General features: G+C 38.5%; 1 protein-coding gene across 2 annotated transcripts; it reads right to left on the bottom strand.

The window, feature by feature from the left end:
- Window positions 1-62: 62 nt before the first annotated feature.
- On the bottom strand, window positions 63-21,969 carry LOC126798199 (receptor-like protein 7). Of its 2 annotated transcripts, none has more exons than XM_050525084.1 (2): window positions 19,155-21,969; window positions 63-587 (listed from the first exon to the last, which is right to left on the bottom strand). In XM_050525084.1, the coding sequence occupies exons 1-2, from the start codon at window positions 21,934-21,936 to the stop codon at window positions 307-309; spliced, it is 3,063 nt and encodes a 1,020-aa protein (XP_050381041.1). In that variant the 5' UTR covers window positions 21,937-21,969; the 3' UTR covers window positions 63-306. The 2 variants fall into 2 exon arrangements, with proteins under 2 accessions (XP_050381041.1, XP_050381042.1); XM_050525085.1 differs by having other exon boundaries at window positions 63-635; window positions 19,203-21,969.
- Window positions 21,970-22,121: the final 152 nt, after the last annotated feature.

Genomic DNA, 22,121 nt, shown 5'->3' with positions numbered 1-22,121 from the left:
AAGAAGAGTAGAGGATTTGAACATTAAACCGTTTCATTGATATGCAAAGTAGGAGATAGAAGATAAACACATCTTTTAATTACCTTTAATAATAAGATAGATGAACAATGAGTACTCAAGACAGTAACACACTTATTCACCACACAATATAAAATATTATACAAGAAACAGCAGAACAAAGTGAATATTGGCCTTGAGCTTTTAAAATACAATTTCCTCGAACACCTCTTCTATACACAAAGCAAAGCTTAGCATTTTCTGGCGCTTTACAGTCTCTACTATTCTGGGCGAGAGAGATGCGCATGGTTAGTAAGACCATGGTCTCTGTTCCCTCCTCTCTCGTGTACGTTTAGCTTGCCTTCTCCTCCTGCTGAATGTATCGACAAACCAGTTATGCTTCTTGGCTGTCCAAAAGTTTCCCCCAACCACTCCAACTATTAGACCAGCAACAAATCCTAGCAGAACCACAAACCTATCAAGCTCAAGTTGAAACCCAGAGTCTTCGTCTCGTTCAAATTCAATGGTTGTTTCTGGTGTTGTGCTCTCGGCATCTTCACATTTCTTTGACAAAGGTTTTCCACACAAACCTGTATTTCCTTGGTACATATTCTCTTGGAATGTATCAAACTGTCGACCTTGTGAGATAGGACCATAAAGACGATTGTTGGATACATTAAAGTATGCAAGGAATGTCAGTTGAGCTAGAACACTGGGGATCTTTCCTGAGAGCTGATTTTGGGAGAGATCCAATGATTCAAGAGCAGTCAAGTTCCCCAAAGACGAGGGGATTGGACCAGTGAGAGTGTTGTTGGAAAGATTGAGCAGAGAAAGCCCTTTTAGGTTGCCAATGTTACCTGGAATCTCTCCTTCAAATCTATTACTCGAGAGGTCTATGAGTCTCATAAGATAAGGGGTCTTCAAATACGCCAGTTTAACTCCTTTGCTAACAACTGTAATTCGGTAGTCATAGTAAAACTTTTCTAGATATGTCCCACCGAAATAGAACATGGATTGGACATATATTTGCTCGTTTGCATCAACAGATTTCATGGCATTCCAATTCTCTATGTAGCTGCAGGGCAAGATACCTGAAAAATCATTGCTGGATAGATCAATGATGGACAGTTCAAGGAACTCATGGCTATTTATAGGCTTCCCAATCATACCATGAAATACATTAGACCGCATAATGAGAACTTTAAAATTTTTAAGCACTCCTAACCAGGATGGGAATGTATCACTGATCTGATTATTTCCCAAATTTAGAAACATCAACTTTGAACAATTGGCAATTGATCTTGGTAACCTTCCTTGTAGCTGATTATAACTCATGTCAATCCCTCTTAACCACAAGCATCTTTGCAATCCTATTTGAGGAATATCCCCTTGAAAAGAATTGTTCTGAAGTTTCAACATCTGAAGAAATCTGAGATTCTCAAAGCATTGTGGAATCTTGCCACTCAGGTTGTTGTTAGACAAATCAAGAATGCATAGTGGCCATGTGTTGCAGAATGCTGCTGGAATTTCTCCTGCATATTCATTGTTCGAAACAGAATAGTATGATATCAACGGCGATGGAATTGGCAGTGATCCTTGCAACATGTTAGTGTTGAGCTGTAAAGAGTATAACCCAGGCCATGGAATAATGGCTGGATTTTCTTCAAAACCAGTTAAATGGTTGTCAGAGAGATTGAGATACCTCAGAGTTTCACCAGTTGAACTCCACAGCCATTTTGGTATTAGGCCATGAAGATTGTTGTCAGACAGATCAAGATCCTCTAGTACCCTAGCGTACTTCAAAAATTCCGGAAATTCCGTTAAGTTGCATGAACCCAATCCTAGTACTTCAATATATGTAGCATTAAATCCAGTTTTGATCTGTACAGAGAACTGATTGAGTGACAAACGAAGTCCACGCAACTTTTCAAGCTTGGAGAACTCATCCAATTCAATAGTACCACTCAAGTTATTGGAGTGGAGATAAATAATTTCAAGATTTTTAAGCTGGAATATTGACCTGGGAATTGCTCCTTGCAGATTGTTAAATCGTAGGTCTAACAAAGTTAATTGGGTCAACTGCACAAGGCAAGATGGGATTTTACCAGTTAATTGATTGTGCCCCAAGCTTAACTTTGAAAGTTGTGTGAGTTTAACCAAGCAACAAGGGATTTCACCAGTAATCTTATTCTGGTCCAAATCTAATACCAAAAGTTGAGTCAGATTGGCCACAGAATAGGGTAAATCTCCCCTTAAGTGGGTAGTGTCAAGGGCCAAGTGGGTAAGTTTGGTCAGCTTCCCCAACCAAGACCAGGAATCTGATACTTGCTCACGGAAAGTATGGATTGATGGAAGGTCAGGGAGATAAGTATGGTCATAAAAGGAAGAAAGATCTAGGATATTGAGCTCTGTAAGGTCAGAAAGTGAAGATGGAACATAGGGATAAAAGTTGCAGGATCGTATGTTCAACAACTTCAAGGCACGAAGGTTTCCAATTGAAGAAGGTAGATGACCAGAGAAATCGGTTGCCTGCAAATTCAATATCTTCAAGGAGCTGCTCCTGTTAAGGCCATCCGGAAAGTAGCCGCTTAGATCAAAGTTATTGGCCAAATCAAGTACTTGCAAGTTTGGTAGGTGGAAAACGTCTGCTGGGAATTGCCCCTTCAATTTACATGTTCGAATACGAAGAGATGCGAGTGAAGACAGATTCACCATTGTATTGGGTACTGTGGAGTCTATCTCTATCGAACTAAGATGAAGTTGTTTTATGCTGGTTAAGTTCTGAACTAGACTTCTGAAGTTGGCCATTTTGAGAGGAGGGATTTTGAGATCAGGAGGCAAATTTGAAGACAAATGAAGTGTGGATAGCTTGGATAAATATGAGATTTCTGGAGGAATTTGGCCAGAAAATGAAGACATAGAAAGGTTGAGATATGTTAGACTAGTAAGACCATGGCCTAACCTGGATGGTATTTGAGAGAAGCTGAAGTTATTGTCAGAGAGGTCAAGCCTCTGCAAGTAGACAAGTCGAAAAAGGCTGCTACTGGAGTTGATGGGACCATGAAGATTGCTGCTGGCGAGGTCAAGGCCAATTACATGGCCAGAGTTGTCGTTGCATTCAACACCATCCCATGAACAACAATCACTCCTCTGAGGATCTCCTTCGAGCCAACCCCAGGAGTCGACTTTGGGATATGCAAAGGGATCTTGGGAAGCAGACTTGTGTATGGTGAAACTAACTTTGAATTGCAACAGGGCAGAGCGCTCATCATCGTGGCAAAGTGCCTGCGCTTGTACAAAAGATGCAGGTGCAGCATCAATGAGCAGCAAGAGTATAAAATAACGCACCGAAAAGAAGTCGCACCAGGACGACTCCATTCCCCTTCCCGTGAAAAATTTTGTTTTCATTTTAGTATTTCTGGTAGTTTATGCATGTACGACTTTAAACTGAGCTTCTCTCATGAACTGGGATGCAGGAACCAAAGTCTTCTCTCATTTTTTGTTTCCATATGATGAGGGGCCTCAACTGAGTCACCTCAGATGTACACAGATTCTAAATCAACGCTACTTGTTATTGAAGCATTGTCTTTGGCACTACTCGTACAGTCGTACCCCATTCACACTTACATCGTTGAATTGATCAATCTAACGTCTCCCTATCTATGAACGAATTTTTTTTTTTAGAATTATCTAGGAAGGAGTTCAAAGTTTCTGTTATGTGAAAACCAACTACGTACCAAGGACACCGACGAACGTCCGTCTTTGCATTGGAGTGTTGGTGATAGTAAAATGATATTTTTTTGGCAAGATAATTGGTTGGGTGAGCCTCTTGCTACTAGTGTTGGAGTAAGTGGCTCTATTCCACTTCATGTTAAGGTGAATGATGTTATTGTTGATTCTCATTGGGTTCTTCCAGTAGATTTTATTTCTTTATTCCCTCGAGCAGCAGAAAAAATTGAGCGCATTGCTCTGCTTGATGCAGACACATCTGACTCTCTTTTATGGCCGCACTCCTCCTCAAGAATTCTGACAACAAAAGAAACTTTTGTTTTCTTCTCAAATCATGGTGAGCATAAAGATTGGGGTAAAGTTATCTGGAGTAAAGCAATTCAACCCCGCACAACTTTTGTTATTGGAAGGCTCTTCATGGGCGTTTATTAACTGCTGATGTTTTACAATAGCGAGGTTTTTCACTTCCATCTCGTTGCTCTTTTTATGGAAGTCATGCGGAATCGGGTACACATCTTCTTTTGCATTGTTCTGAAATTGTGGCTTTATGAAAATGAATTTGCCTTCTATTTTCTCATTCATTCTCGCCTTGGGATACCATTGATGTAGTATTTAATGGTGTTGATGTTTCAGCGTTCCCAAAACCTAAACCTCGACTTTGGTTTCTAGTCTCATATAATCTAATTTGGTTTATTTGGATCACTAGAAATCTGATGTGTTTCGAATGTAAGATTTTTAATGTGTTGAAAGCCCAACGTCATTTTTTGGAATTGTTCAGAGAGTTGCTCTGCACTCCTTTCATCCTTACAAGAAGCATCACGATATGTCTATTTTCTCTATTCTTGGTATCTCACAATTGTCTGCCAATGTTACCAGCTTCATCTCATCCTTTAATTAAGGGTTTCTTGGCTGAATGTTTGCTATTTGCTAGAGGTTTTTATATCTATGATTTTGCATAGGTGGGTGTACACATGTCGGTTTGAGCTTTTGTTTATCATCTTCGTTGGAATTTATCAGACATAGGAGGTCAGGTTTTTGGCTCCCTCATTTGTTAAATAATTAAATAATTAAATTTAAAAAAATGTGGACGTTAGGGGAAGAGGGGAAAGACATGTCTGCATGGATGAGATCAATGCGTATGGTGGAAGACCTGGTGAAGTCTTCCATATATAACTCTGCAAACAAATCAGGGTATATATATATATTTTTTTTTTTTCTCAAATAAGGAGGTCTGCACCAATAGTTTTGGTGCAAATTTCCATTTTTGAACCATTTTTCTGTCGCATTTCCCCATCTCCACCATCTAGTATCTAGATAACATGTGTAGATCATTTGTGCAAAATTTCAGCCAATTTGGTGATCGTTAAGGTCCTCCAAATCGAAAAACAAATGGACGGACTGAATTTTGTCAAACATGAACCGTTCATGTTTTTGACAAAAAAAAACACAATTTTGAGGGCCTTACGATCACCAAATTGGCTGATATTTTGCAAAGATGATATACACAATATTATCTAGATACTAGACGGTGGAGATGAGAAAATTCGATCGAAAAGTGGTACAAAAATAGAAATTCGCACCAAAACAGTGGTGCGAACCTCCGCAGCCAAGAAAAGTAATATATATACATACATATATATATATATATATATTTAAGAATCACCTTTATCAAAATAGGTCTAATTTCCAACCCAATCTTAGGCAAGCAGGTTTCCCACCAGTCCACCACACTTCAGTACTTTAGAATTGCATTGAGCTCGATACTCTTCATATATATGGTGGGTAGAGGTGACAAACAGGTCAGGGCGACCCATTTATTTATCGTGCCAGGCTCGGGCCCACGACCCAATTCCATGTCAAGTCGGGCAAAAAAACAAGTTTGCCCGTTCCATTAACATTATTGGACACAATAAAATAAAAATATTATGTACTTATAATATTTATTTTATATAATTATTTAAAATAGTAAAATACATAAAATAGTACATCATATTTCATAATCTTATTTCTAAAACATTACGTATATCAAAATAATGACGTTTTCTTCACTATTTTGATAATATTTATGAAATATTGTAGTTAAAATAATGAAATAATCAAGAGATACTAATTTAAAAAATCTAATAATGATTTGTTTAAATATTTATACAAATAATATAAAATTATGTGTTTAACAGGCCAACCAATAAATTAACCGTTCTAAAAACGGGATCAAGCCGGACACATGGGCTAAAATATCTCGACCCGGCCCGATTCTTTACAATAACGAACTCGGGTCGGACCGGATCGCTAACGTACTCAGGCTTTTGGACCCATTTGCAGATAGATAGCTTATGCGTCAAGGGATTTATATGTATGGAACAAGAATTCTTGAAGGACAGGATGAGACTCATTAGTTATTACTGTGTCTGCCGAAAAAGTACAAACCTAACAAACACCAGAACAGATTACATAATGCATAAGAACAACATGACACGTTAGCCCCACTACTGCTCTAAACACTAGGTACATGAAACAGATGCTCATGGACTGTGTCCTTACATACATGGATTAATTAAGGACTAAGTTATGAGTTCTGAGCCTCCTCCTCTCAGTCCTCTTCCTTGTGCGCTCAGTCGCCTCCTGCTGAATAAACATTCAAACCAGTCATGGTTTTTAGCTGTCCAAAAGTTTCCCCCAACCACTCCAACTATTAGACTAGCAACAACTCCGGGCAGAACCACAAACCAATCTAGCTCAATTTGAAATCTAGAGTCTTCGTCTTGTTCCAAAGTTGTTTGTGGTGCTCTGCTCTCAGAATCTTCACATTTCTTTGCCAAAGGTTTTCCACATAAACCTGAATTTCCTACTGTCGACCTAGTGGGATAGCTCACTGCAGATTTCTCCTGAGAGCTGATTTTGGGAGAGATCCTGTAGCGTCTTTAAATTCTGAACAGTAATTTTTTTTTTAAATTTAGAATGCTAACACTCTACAATAATCTCAATGTAATTGAAATTACAATACAACCGTTAAATATCGATCCTGAGTTTAAATAACAAACTCAGTTACAACTTGAATCTAAACGCACCGTTTACAAATAAATATAAATTAAAATTGTAGTATTCACTCGAGACTCACCAAAACTAAATAATTGAATCAAATATCATGTTGCTAACAGCTGCTCGACTTACCAGCTACAATTACGTACAACCTACGGTACTACCCCTGCACCATTGATATTGCAAACACAAACCCGGTCAGCTTCACAACTGGTATGAGTAAACTGAATATAACTACTCAATAGATAAACAAGAACAATAACATGCAACAATTACAATAGATAATGCATTACATCTCAATCAAAGTTAAATTCTCGACTTAACATTATCATCTCAACAACAATAACACCACGCCTAATACACATCCTACAACACTCTCCACCTCTTACTCAAGATCCAACACACACCACTAAACGAGAAAATAATTAGTGAATCCTGCATGAAAGCGTTCAGGAATTCACGTATAACAAGAAGAAAAACACATAAGAAGATAAGTGATTCATGCATAATATCTTAGTTCAGAAATCACTTAACAAACAATAAGATACAAGAGATAAGTAAATAAACAACAAACACAACAAAACACAAACAAAAAGAAAACACGAACTCCGCTCATCACCACTAGCATCATCCTAGATGATACTCAACAATACATGTAATATATCAATCAACACATGATATATACACCACAAACAACACGTACAATATATATCAAACCACTCATGATATATATATATATATATATATATATATATATATATAATACTCCACAACTACGGCAGTCACTTCCCACACACACAACTCTACTCCTGAGGTTACGGCAACACTAAGTCACTCCTCAGAATAGACCAATGACCAATCCACGTACTCTAATCTATACCTGAGGTTACGGTAACCCGAAGTCACTCCCAGTATAGTCAACAACCAATTGACTCACTCTAATCTATACCTGAGGTTACACCAACCCGAAGTCACTCCCTAGTATAGTCAACAATCAATTGACTCACTCTAATCTATACTTAAGGTTACGACAACCCGAAATCACTCCCCAGTATAGTTAACACTCAAGCAACACACATAAAGCTATTCCTGAGGTTACGGCAACCCGAAGTCACTCCCCAAAATAGTCATCACAAGACACACACACAATGCCAACCCACAACACTCACTCACACCTGTTGACGGCAAAAAAAAAATTCATATCTCATTGGTCTATGTTTGACTTGTTTTGGTGATCAACTTTTATGATGAGTATGAGTGCTTGTAGTTTGACATCTCTACTGGAGGAATGATCGATTAGAGCTCTTATCTACATCAAAATTTTAATCATCAATTATGGAAGATTATGGAACGTGGAACATGCATGCACGATTTGAATTTCGAATTTATTGAAGTTGGTTGCAAACAAGGTCTGTAAGTAAACTTGGTTAAAACATTCAAATTTGAAATCAAGAAACTTGGATACTTATCACGTCCAATTCAAAGGAAGACCAAGTCTAAAATCAAAGCCTGAGAAGCTTTCAACGTGGGAGATACAACCAGTTGGTTACAACTATAACCCTTTCAAGTCAAATTGATAAAGATCAGAATCTCAATCAGTTCAAATTCAAATAGGAGATATACTCAACTCCACCCCATCCTCACTCCACTATATATACAAGCCACTCGATCAAACAGAGGGGAGGGGGGGTAGAGAAGTGAGGAAACGGTGAAAAGAGTAGTAAGAGTGATCAGTTTTATATCTAACAAGCTTCAAAATCATGTATCTTCCATGATCTTATACTCTTGCATCTTCTTCTTCACTTGTCATTGCTAACTTCTCTATGAGTGTAGCTTATATTTCAAGAGTCAAAAGTGTGGCTCTGCATCTCTTTCTTCATAATCACCAGAAATATTCCCTCACCACCATCAATATGAAAATCCCCTCGAGCACCAAAAATATTTCCTCACCACCAAGAACATGAAAATCTCCTCAAGCCCAAATATACCAACACTCACCAAATTTCTGCCTTTTCCCACAAATACAAAAAAGAAACCACTAAACACTTCCCACAATATCATGACCCAAAATGTTGTAGACATGATAAAGATGCGAGTGTTCAAGTTGGCAGAGTTCTATGACAAATGAGGAAAAGAAAGCAAGCTCACCTCCGTCTATTTGCGTTTCCAAGCATGAGATAGCGTCACTTAGTTTGCTTCACCTACGACAGAAACATCAACAAAGAGTGGTTTGGCCCGGTATTTATAGAAGTGAAGTCAAGAAAAGCAGGGTTGATGTCATGTCGAGTACCTGAGTGAGGGAAGCTGCTCCGAATTCTAAATGAGACAAGTCCTAGTCCAATCAGGACTGCACATAAGGAAGTTCAGAGGAGGTGCTTCAATTCTTTGCAGAGTCAGAAAATGTGGCACTACAGTGTGGTGGAGACATAACTGTGTACAAGACAAGTCGAGAAGACCAGGAGCTCAATTGAAGTCTAGATTGGTGTGAAATTCAACAAAAACCGAGCGGTTGTAAAACAAACATGCCAAATGGTGGAAGTTTGAATGCTAAAGCTTAATTAGAGTAGAAATTTGGTGTCTAAATTTCAAACGGTGGAGTTCAGAGGCACAAATACATTTAATCAAATTGAATCATATGGTGCCACGTTACTTTGAGGAAGACGTCCGGTTTGGTGTACTCCATGCATGCAAAAAATGAGAAATTTCTTGATTGACGAATACATGATTAATGTCAATGGGTGTCCATAAAATTAACCACCACGGTCTTGATACGCACAAACTTCTCAGATGCACAAAACTCTGCCGGGCTCCATATAAAGGGTTTTGTCACTCAACGTGAATCACGTAAATCTGCCTCCGACAAAATAAATGGAAGTAAGCCCACAGTGCAAAGGGCCCAGCCTCATCTCGAAACCAACCTCAAAACGTCGACAACTTCAAAGTCAAAGTGAAGCAGTGTAAAGTCAATGTCAAGTCTCAAGGCTCAACTGCAAAACTCGACAAGGGTGTCCAAATCAAAATTAGTTCACTAAAATTTCGAGGCCCGCTGTAAAGCCCGGCACAACTCTAAGCTATCCACTAAATGCCGAGGCCCGTTGCAAAGCCCGGCAGACGCTCTACCAAATTGGGTGTCCAAATGAAATGCGCTTAACGGATTCAAGTTCGTCATATATCTGTCGAGCTCAAAAGTCGGTACAAAACCGAAACTCATATCTATGAACTACGATCGATTTGATCCCGCAAAGGGTACGTAGGCAATCTAGCGACCCACTAGATGCAACCACATGTCCAAACAAAATTACTGACTCCATCAGTCAAATTCGCCTATATGTTCAAACAGAATCCCTAACCACCAGTCAAATTCAGCCAGTCACAAACACCTTAAAATCATTTCCATTCCCAAGCTATTATTAAGTCCAAATCAAATTCAGTGCTTTAAACCCACATCCTAAACACAAAACCAATCCCTGGTTCACTTGCAACAAATTGGTCCCAAACATAAATCTCATTCCAAAATCATAGCCTTTCAATGTGTCATTCACGCATTGGAATTCTTGAACTACGAGTGCCTTGATCCCTCTCCCAGGGTACGTAGACAACCCATTCAAATTTACGGGTGCAGCCGCAAAAACAAATAAACACATATCTCATATATTTGGTTTCTTCATAAATGAAATCAAAGGGTATTTCCCTACAAGCAAGGGAGTTTAATTAAGAGACACATTCTGTCTTGAATGGGTCGAACCTGAAATAATTAAAATTCTATTCACTATATGAATATGAGTGAAATTATATTTGTGACATTTTGGTTCACTACGTGCACAATTTTACTCATCAACATCAGAAAGAACATACAAGAAAACAAATACTGAATCATGCATGAAAACGTAGTTCATGAATTCACGTCACAAGAAATAAGATAAGAAAAGTATAATCCTTGCATAATAACTTAGTTCAGGAGATTACATTGCACATAAAAATAATTAGTGATTCTTGCAGAATAGCGTAGTTCAGGAAATCACTTATCAAACAGATAAATCTAAGAAATAAGAATCATACAGCATAATCATTTAACATAGTTCTTAACCATTAACCTTTTTAAAAACCATAACAATAAAATCATGTTTTACTTACCCATGGACCGTAGTCGATCAAGTCCATATATTTTGAAAACAAAACATATTTATCAAGATTTAGTAGGTTAATGGTCCTGAGACTATGTCAATACTCTCACTACCATAAATAAAAAATAATATAAAATAACTCACATTTAACATAACCCTTATATCCAACAATCTTTCAAACCATTTTACTAAAATTTCATTTTTACTTACCCGTGGACTGTTGACGATCAAGTCTATATGTTTTCAAAAAAAAAATATTTTTAAAACGATTTCAAGGTTGATGGATTAAGAATCACGCTAACATGCACATCATCACGAAATCTCACAACAATGTCAAACATCTACAAACCATTCTATTTTCGCCCCTTGGGCCGCCACTAAGCAAAAAACACTCACTCTCAAACATTTTTCCAACAAGGCATCCACCAATGCACATCACATTCTCATATTCATTTGCCAAAAAGGCCACCACTCAAGGCAAAACACACACTCACACTTCTCATATGCCAACACCACAGCCACTAAAGCAAACAACTCCAATCCAATCACATCACATCAATCATACCGGAAGGTACATTTTATTCTCTTCCGGCCAAACAAAGCGACCAACACTTCAACTATACAATTATCCTCCACAAACCTCTAATTTACCAAAAGGTACATTTTATTCCATTTCAGTCTCATCCACCACAATCAATATAAACCAACAAAACGTGCACAATATCTCAAAGCGATAAATAAAATATAATAACATATAAACAATGAAATTATATGCACTTTCTAATTATCACTTAGAAGTATATATATATATATATATATATATATATATATATATCAATTTCACAACATAAAAATAATACACGCATACTAAATACGGCTATTTATCGCCATGGGTAACTATCTTAACGTGAGGTTTACTCACATTTTCGCTCCCGCTAGCAACTTGTAACCTCAAGTGAGATTTACTCACTTGGTTCAACAAACTCCAAGTACCTAAGTGACACAAGTCTCACTTAATAAACAACCAAATCGAGAATAGTCTAACTCTCGAAAACAACCAACAACAAATTCAACCTAAAATCATCAAACCTTTAACAACAACTAACTTACTCAAGAATTAATCTAACACATGAAAATGACCTATGTAAATGCTCGTATCGACGAGCATATCACAATGGAGTAAACTATTACTCCAAAACATGACCTAACACACCGCCACACGCCGCCAACAGTGGTGGCACTGCCACTATTCCGGTGACCACCAATGATCACCAACATTTACCACCACAATCTAGACAACATTTCTAACAACTTTATAGTTGACAACAAAGTCTAAATCCAACCCTAAACAGTCCAATCGACAAATAACATAAAATAGGTACTATTCACTTACCCTAGAAAAGGAAATCGTCAATTCTCCTTGTGTGTTTTGAAATAGATAAAACAGTTTTAGAGGGTTGATACACATCCTACAAGCTTCAAAACACAAGAAGAATCACCTTGATCTGTTGCCGGAGGAGAGAGTTCTCCTCACTTCTTCAAACGGGACAGCCGCATTGTTTTTTCATTTCTGGACTTCAAACAGCTCTAATCTCTCCCAAACACTAACCCATATCGGTAGGGGACGAAGAGACGGTTCCAACGCCACCTGTCTCACTCAATTTCGTCGTCTGACGACGAAAATATGGCCGGAGAAAGATCCTGCAACCAAGAGGGAAAAATAGCGTGAACAGTTCCCGAACTTGGGTGAACAGTAACTGAGCTGATTTTGGGAAAAATGGTTTTCTTAATTTATAATCTCCTCTCCTTCCTTTTATACTCATTCCAAAATCGGAAACCAAACTTCTGTTGTTAACAACTTTCACATATGACATCCGATTAAAGCGTGTCGCACGTCTACGAACTCTACGACTTTCATGAATGAAGTTTTCTGAAAAGAGTGACGGATTAAAAGTCAACTCTTGGGTCAAATGAACTTAATCAAATAACACACATTTGGCTCTCGAAACCAATTTCTACTTCAAACAACAACAAAATAAAAGACGTAAAATGTGAATTTAATCAAATTACCATTCCCTTAATTTTTGAGAATTTAAAATAAATTATATTGAAAATTCGGGTTATTACATATTCAATGATTCAAGAGCAGTCAAGTTCCCCAAGGACGAGGGGATGTGACAAGTGAGAGTGTGGTTGGAATGATTGAGCAAATGAAGCCCTCTTAGATCCCCAATGATACCTGGAATCTCCTTCAAATTTGTTACTTGAGAGGTCTATGAGTCTCAGAAGATAAGGGGTATTTGAATATTTCAGTTCAACACCTTTGCTATAAATTGTAATCGGGAAATCATAAAGGAAGAAATTTTGATATGGCCCTATGGTAAAAAAGTTGGAAATATATTTTCTCATTTCCATCAACAGGTTCCATGAAAAAACTCATCAAATCGGACATATCCACTCAAAGAGGGAACAAACCGTACCTGGACCTCTAAGAAAAGACTGATGGTTGCCTAACGAAGAAACACGCCCAAAATGAAACAAAGCAGTCCTCAATGAAAGGGGCCAGTCAAAGGGTATAAGTCATCAATATTAAAGTTCATATGTATCAGTTAATTTCCGAATTGGAATTGATAACTCCGGTAGGTTCTTTACCAGATCAAGACGTGATTTACTGATTCCATTAATCCATTTTGTTTCTTATTTTGATGCAGCGAAGCAGAGAACAGTTCCTTCTTGGCTTCCTCATCTGCCTTGATCAAGGTTAGTACTAGTTTCTTGTTCTTGCTTGATTTTATTTTAGTTTTCTTATCAAGGCCCGAAATTGTTCCTAGAACCTAAAATTTCCATGCTACTTACTAGCCTAAATTGAAATCCCGCTTCTGTTTGGTTATACAGTGTAGTAGCTAGGTATGATGAACTGATAAAATGTAATATCCCGAATTTTTCGAGTTTCATTTCTTGTAATGTCTCATAAATTATTATGTTTGGTAATTTGAGTAAAGTCACATTCTACAGCTTCTCGTAGATATCTTGACAAAATGAAAGTGATTTTCGGAAATTAAATGTTGAAAAAATGTTATGTTTTTAGTGGCTCAAAAGTTGACTTTTAATCCGTCGCTAATCTCAGAAAACTTTCTTCACAAAAGTCGTAGATCTCGTCGTTACGAGTTCGTAGACACGCGGCACGCCTTAATCGAACATCGTGTTTGAAAGTTCTTAGCAACAGAAATGTGGTTTCCTTTTTTAGAAAGAGTATAAAATGACATTTTTGGAAAACCTAATTTAGAAAGTGGGAAAGTCGGAAAAGAGGCAGAGTCGCGCGACCCAAACCCTGACCCCGACCCTTCTCTGCGTCGACTTCTCCTTTGCCGACCCCTCACTTCCGGCCACCGTGACCTTCACCGCCGGACTCGTGGAACCGCATGGTCGACTTCTCGTAGATGTCTTGACAAAATGAAAGTGATTTAGGAAATTAAATGTTGAAAAAATGTTATGTTTTTAGTGGCTCAAAAGTTGACTTTTAATCCGTCGCTCATCTCAGAAAACTTTCTTCACAAAAGTCGTAGATCTCGTCGTTACGAGTTCGTAGACACGCGGCACGCCTTAATCGAACATCGTGTTTGAAAGTTCTTAGCAACAGAAATGTGGTTTTCTTTTTTAGAAAGAGTATAAAATGACATTTTTGAAAAACCTAATTTAGAAAGTGGGAAAGTCGGAAAAGAGGCAGAGTCGCGCGACCCAAACCCCGACCCCGACCCTTCTCTGCGTCGACTTCTCCTTTGCCGATCCCTCACTTCCGGCCACCGTGGCCTTCACCGCCGGACTCGTGGAACCGCATGGTCGACTTCTCGTAGATGTCTTAACAAAATGAAAGTGATTTCGGAAATTAAAGGTTGAAAAAACGTTATGTTCTTAGTGGCTCAAAAGTTGACTTTTAATCCATCGCTCATCTCAAAAAACTTCCTTCACGAAAGTCGTAGATCTCGTCGTTACGAGTTCGTAGACATGTGACACGCCTTAATCGGACATCGTGTTTGAAAGTTGTTAGCAACAGAAATGTGGTTTCCGTTTTTATGAAGAATATAAAATGGCATTTTTGGAAAACCTAATTTAGAAAGTCGGAAAGTTGGAAAAGAGGTGGAGTCAGGCGACCCAAACCCCGACCCCGACCCTTCTCTGCATCGACTTCTCTTTTGCCGATCTCTCACTTCCGAATAGGGTTGTAAACGGTTCCAAAATAGCCAAAAATAGGTGGAACCGTAAACCGAACCGTGTTATTTAAACGGTTCGGTTTTTGTATTTTTTAGAATAGGAACCGTTTAGTTCGGTTCTTAACAGTTCCGGTCCCAGAACGGTTCCAAACGGTTCCGGTCCCAGAACGGTTCCAAACGGTTCCAAAAAAACATGTTTGCAAAAGTAATTAAACCCAGGAGCATCAGTGTGACTAAACGGAAGCTCATCAACAACAATCATCTGAAACATATATTATGAATTCATAAAAGCTCGTGAGTATTGGCCACACACACAAAAACAACAAAAAAACTCACAATCTGCATTTGGTAAAAACAAATTATATTAAGAGGATGAAATTAAAAAAAAAATTAAACAAAATGCCATGTTATATTTGAGCTCAACCATGTACTTTTTTGTTCCACCATTTGAAGGAAACATCGAAGTTCATAAAAACAAGCCAAGCAATAAACATCTATCAAGATTGTCTTTATTTTGAAGCATTAAAAGATTTTAGCTCCGACTGCTGCTTTGAAGAAGAATAGTTATTATCTAACCTGAACATCTTATGAGATAACATTTGTTATGGGATAGTACAGACTACATACAGTAAGGTTTTATCAAAGACCACATTATATTTTAGTAAATTTACCATACAATTCAACATCATTCTGTATAAACTGATTTTATACAACACTACTCCATTATAAACAAACAGAGGAGTGGAAAACAGTACTAATGATGTGAACCAGAGTTTCCCTCCTAGACAAATCAGTCACATGCTGCAATTACAATCAAACAAAACATATTTACATCTCCAACCTACATAATCTCGACAACAATAACATTCAAGAAGACACACAACTTACAATGAAGGTATCATTGAAGGAGGCAACCAAAAACATGCTCTCCATCACGGACAGCAGGTCCAAGAGTAACAGTCTCCTTTTTGGGATCCCTAACCTTCCTCTTCGACTATAAACACAATCTGACAGACAACAATTAAATAAGCCAAGGGCTACTTGCAATAATCAGTTATCATAAAACAACTAATAGACCAACATATTGGAAATCAAATTCGGTAAAAGAACACCGATTATTGACTAAGAAACCAAATCTGATTACCATAGAGTAAACTAAATCTCTAAAGATTATACGGTGTATTGAAATTACATAATACATACCAATCTAACTACCAAAGATCGAACTAGACTTTAATGAATTCGGAAATATGAGTAGTGAGTACCTCTAAAGTTGCAGCTTTCCAGCTTTAGTGGTTGTAAGGGGTGGAGGCGGATGAGGGAACTATACTAGAAATCCAATGGTTCCTATGCATTTAAGAACCGAACCAAACCGAACTGTTTTAAAAACGATTCGGTTCTACTATATAACTTCATTTTTTTATAGGAACCGAATTGAACTGCGGTTAAACGGTTCGGTTCCAACGGTTCCTTCAGGAACCGAAACCGATTAACAGCTCTACTTCCGGCCACCGTGGCCTTCACCACCGGACTCGTGGAACCACACGGTCGGCTGCTCCAGCCTGTAGAGGTGGCACACGACCCATCGTCGCCTAGAAGCCATATCGACAATCGGAAGTTTCTGCAATTTCATCGCCGCTTCAAGCTTCGTCGCCGGTAAGTTCTAAGCTCTTAGTCTCTTGATTTCGACCTTCTAGGTTGGTTTATCACAGGTTTAATCGACAGAGAAGAATCTTAGAGCTGCCGAAACTTTCCGGCGACATTCTGACCACTTTCTAGCGATCTAGGTCGTGACGCAGGTACGAGCATGTTCTCCTCCTTGTGATCTACATTTTTGTTGTTGGAAGTTTAGTGATTCAATGAAGTTTTGGGGTGGAGGAGATTGTGGTGCGTGTGCCGCCGCCTAAAGCAGTGCGTGGGAGGAAGTGGGACGGTGCGTGAGCACCACGCGCGGCTGCTTGTGGCGGTGCATAAACACAACGCGCGGCTGTCGGAGGGTGGCGCATGAGCCCCACGCGCGGCCGTTTAGGGCAGCGCATGAACAGTGTTTTGTGTGAACACTGTTTTTATCTATAATTAATATTCACCTGTTGTTATGCGGGTCATGTTCTAAGCACTTTGTTATGCCACTAGGTGACCAATGAAACGAGCAAAGGAATCTCATTTAGTGTTGTAGAAGTTGCACGCAGGATTTAAGGTGAGTAAATCTCACTACGACAAGTCTACTATTGACAATAACTTGCATTTACGTTAAGACGCATTTAAGTTAATGTTATGGTTTCATTTAAATTATGCATTTTTTATTTTTTTCGATTAATTGTAGCGGATGGAACCGGAAGGGAAGAAAATGTATCTTCTGGTAAATTGGCGGATTATTGTGGCCGATGGGGCCGGAAGGGAAGAAAATGTACATTCTGGTATAATGGATTATTGGTGTGACTGTTATATAATTTGTTGTGTAAGAGTCGTTTGGTTTTAGTACGATATAAACATGTGAGGATTGTTATATTGTACGTGGTTTTAACATTGAGTCTTGTTAAAACGTTTTCTGGTCTTCGGACTTGGTGATGACATTTAAATCGGGAACTAAGCCTTTGGCCGGATGTTGGTTACGATCAGTAGAACTCTAGTCTATTTTCCGTTGTACAACATGAGGGGTAACCAGATGGGCTGTCCGGATCTCATGAGTACACATGTTTTAAAAATATTAATTGTTACATTTCTTTTGTTTTGTGATGTATGTTTAAATGTCGGTTTACTCATACGGGCTGAAAAACTTGCCGGGTTTGTGTTTACAATCCCGGTGCACCCAATCGATGGTGTAGGGGATAGTTCTGCAGGTGGGGGTTAGCAGGCTCAGAGAGCTTACACGGAGGATCTTCTGAGGGATCCCCTCATTCGGTTTTTGGTAAGGATTGAGTGAATATTACATTTTCCAATTGTTTTGATACTTGTGTATATAAATTGGTAATGTATTATTCAAGTCGACTGAGTCGTACTTCAACTCAATTTCGATACACTATTGTTGTAAGATGATTTCAATATATTTAGAATTGTGCTAGAGTTTTCATGATTTCGAATTTAAATTTTTATCATTCGGAATTTACGGGCTGTGACATAAAAGATTCCCATCCTTTTCTGATAGACCTACATGCATCTGATTTATGCTGTTGTTGTTTTATTTTTTTCTTTTTTTCATTATAAAGGGAAATCTGATTTATGTTTAAAAGCTCTAAATCAGATACAGTAGTTGTTAGATAGCTTATGCCTCGAGAAATGTAAAGGATATGTATACAGCATAAACCTATATCAGACTTAATCTGCTAAAAGTCAGAATATTCAAACATAACATACGAACACACCTGAAAATGAAAGATTGTTATAATTAATGCACATGAACAGCATGATATTGTGATGTTATCAAAGTATCAAATAGGGATCTAGTTGCAGTATAAAATAGAGGTTTTGTTGAAGTACTGAATTATACTTCATCGGAGATATTTGTTGTTGTTTATTCAGATTATGTTTCGGATGTTAGTGTGAAAAGTCAGAAGCACAGATTTGCAGCAAGAGATAGAAGCTAACTGCACCTCTTACCTTATAACGTACACAAACAATAAGTACTCAAGACAGTGTCACTTAACCAGATCATGCGTACATTCAATTCTGATTAAAGTATAACACAAGGCGCAGGAAAAAAAAAACAACAACAATTCACTTGAACACCTACATACCGTTATACAGTAATGCACAAAGCAGCAGTATCTGCATGGTCAATATGACCAAGGTCTCTGTTCCCTCCTCCGTCGTGTACGCTTGGCCTGCCGACTCCTCCTGTTGAATGTATCTAAAAACCACTCATGCTTCTTGGCTGTCAAAGAGTTTCCCCCAACCACTCCAACTATCAGACCAGCAACAAATCCTAGTAGAACCAAAAACCTATCAAGCTCAAGTTGATACCCAGAGTCTTCGTCTTGTTCAAATTCAATGGTTGTTTCTGGTGTTGTGCTCTCGGCATCTTCACATTTCTTTGACAAAGGTTTTCCACACAAACCTGTATTTCCTTGGTACATATTCTCTTGGAATGTATCAAACTGTCGACCTTGTGGGATAGGACCATAAAGACGATTGTTGGATACATTAAAGTATGCAAGGAATGTCAGTTGAGCTAGAACACTGGGGATCTTTCCTGAGAGCTGATTTTGGGAGAGATCCAATGATTCAAGAGCAGTCAAGTTCCCCAAAGACGAGGGGATTGGACCAGTGAGAGTGTTGTTGGAAAGATTGAGCAAATGAAGGGCTCTTAGATTCCCAATGTTACGTGGAATGTCACCTTCAAATCTGTTACTTGAGAAGTCTACGAGTCTCAGAAGAAAAGGGGTCTTGAAATACTTCAGTTCCACACCTTTGCTAAAAACTGTAATTGGGTAATTGTAGCGGAATGTGTCTGGATACATTCCGAAGATGATAGCGGATTGAACATATATCTGGCTGTTTTCATCAACAGATTTCATGGCATTCCAGTTCTCCAAGTAGTCAGAGGGCAACAGACCTGAAAACTCATTGCTTGATAAATCAATAATGGACAGCTCAGGGAACTCATGGCTACTTGCAGGCTTTCCAATTATGCCATCAAATGCATTAGACCGCAAAATCAGAACTCTTAATTGTTGAAGTGTTCCTAACCAAGATGGAAAGGTATCACTGATCTGATTATTTCCCAAATTAAGAAATATCAACTTAGAACAATTGGAAACTGATCTTGGTAGCTTCCCTTGTAGCTGATTATAACTCAAGTCGATTGCTACCAATTCCATACTTCTGTCTGAACATAACTGAGGAATATATCCATGAAAAGAATTGTTCCGCAATTTCAATATCTGAAGAGCTCCAAAATTCTCAAAACATTGGGGAATCATGCCAGTCAGGTTGTTGTTAGACAAATCAAGAACAGATAGGAAACTCGCTTTGCAGAATGTTGCTGGTATCTTTCCTGCATATTCGTTGTTTGAAACAGAATAGACCGCCATTGAAGGTGTTGGAATTAGAAGTGATCCTCGTAACATATTAGAGTCGAGCTGTAAAGTGCTTAACCGATGCCAAGGTATAATGACCGGATTTTCTTCAAATCCAGTTAACTGGTTGTGAGAGAGGTTGAGAAACAACAAAGTTTCACTTGTTGAATTCCACATCCATTTAGGTATTTGGCCATGAATTTTGTTGTCAGATAGATCTAGATGCATCAGTTCACCAGTGTATTTCAAAAATTCTGGAAACTCTGTTAAGTTGCATGAACTCAGTTCCAGTAAATTAATCTTGGGAGGAATAGCAGTAAATCCAGTTTTGATCTGCACAGATAACTTGTTGAGCGACAAACGAAGTCCTCTCAACTTTTTTAGCTTGGAAATCTCATCAAATTCAACAATTCCACTCAAGTTATTTGAGTTGAGGAAAATATATTCAAGACTTGTAAGCAGGAACACTGACCTGGGAATTGCTCCTTGGAGATTGTTAAATCGCAGGTCTAACAAAGTTAACTGCGTCAAGTGCACAAGGCAAGATGGGATTTCACCAGTTAGTTGATTGTACCCCAAGCGTAATTTTATAAGTTGTGTCATATTTGCTAAAAAACATGGGAATTCACCACTCAACTGATTCTGGCTCAAGTCTAATTCCAGAAGTTGAGTCAGATTAGTTAATGAAGATGGAAAATCTCCCCTTAAGCTGGTATTCCTAAGGACCATGTTGCTGAGTTTGGTCAGTTTTCCCATCCAAGACCAAAATTCTGAAACTTGGCCATTGAAAGTAATATTTGGTGGAAGGTCAGGTTTATTGTTATAAAAGGAAGAAAGATCAAGGATATTGAGCTGGCTGAGGTTGGAAATTGAAGATGGAACATGAGGATAAAAGTGACAAGATGATATGTTAAACACATTTAAGACACGAAGGTCTCCTATAGAATCTGGTAGATAACCTGAGAAATTGGTTGAGCCAAGATTTAGTATCTTCAGGGGACTGCTCCTGTTAAGCTCATCAGGAAAATAACCGGATAGGTAACTGTTAGAGGTCAAATCAAGTACTTGCAAATTTGGTAGGTGGAAAATGCCTACTGGGAATTGCCCCTGCAAGTTACAAGCTTGAAGACGGAGAGATGTGAGAGAAGACAGATTCACCAAAGTATTAGGCACTGTGGAGCCTATCTCTACCGAAGTAAGATGAAGCTGTTTTATGCTGCTTAAATTCTGAACTAGACTTCTGAAGTTGGGCATTTTGAGGGTATATGAGGAACTTGAAGAAAGATCAAGGGTAGAGAGTTTGGACAGATATGAGATTTCTGATGGAATTTGGCCAGAAAATGAAGACATTGAAAGGTTGAGATACGTTAGACTAGTAAGATCATGGCCTAACCTGGATGGTATCTGAGAGAAGCTGAAGTTATTGTCAGAGAGGTCGAGGGTCTGCAAGTGAATAAGCTGAAACAGACTGCTGTTGGAGTTGATGGAACCATAAAGACAGCTGCTGGCAAGGTGAAGGCCTATAACACGGCCAGAGGCTTCATTGCATTCAACACCATCCCATGAACAACAATTGCTCACTTGAGATTCTCCTTCTGGCTCACCCCAAGACGCAACCTTCGGATAAGCAAAGGGATTACTTGAAGCGCTAGCAGTCTTGTTTGTCGTGAGACTAGCCTTGAATTGCAGTAAGGCAGACCGCTCCTCTCCGTGGCAAAGCGTCTGCCTCTGCACAGAAGACGTACAGCATGCAGCATCGGCGAGGAGTAGTAATGCAAAATAAAGCAGAGCTAAGAAGAAACACCAAGATGATGATGCCATTGCAGTTCCCACCAAAAAAACCTGTTATCTTGATATGTGTGGATGTAGTTCTATGGGTGTCAATTCTCACATCAAGGACAGGTTGATCCTTTATATAAGTTTTTCTTACCAAAACAGTACAAACTATCCGACAAATATTTAATACTTCCTCTTGACCATTACAATGTTCATGTAAGAATACAATT

This window comes from Argentina anserina, chromosome 6 (genome assembly GCF_933775445.1).
Source record: "Argentina anserina chromosome 6, drPotAnse1.1, whole genome shotgun sequence".
In the NCBI taxonomy this organism is placed as follows: domain Eukaryota; kingdom Viridiplantae; phylum Streptophyta; class Magnoliopsida; order Rosales; family Rosaceae; genus Argentina; species Argentina anserina.
The sequence above is the reverse complement of the archived record's forward strand: the minus strand, read 5'-3'. Positions and strand labels throughout refer to the sequence as shown.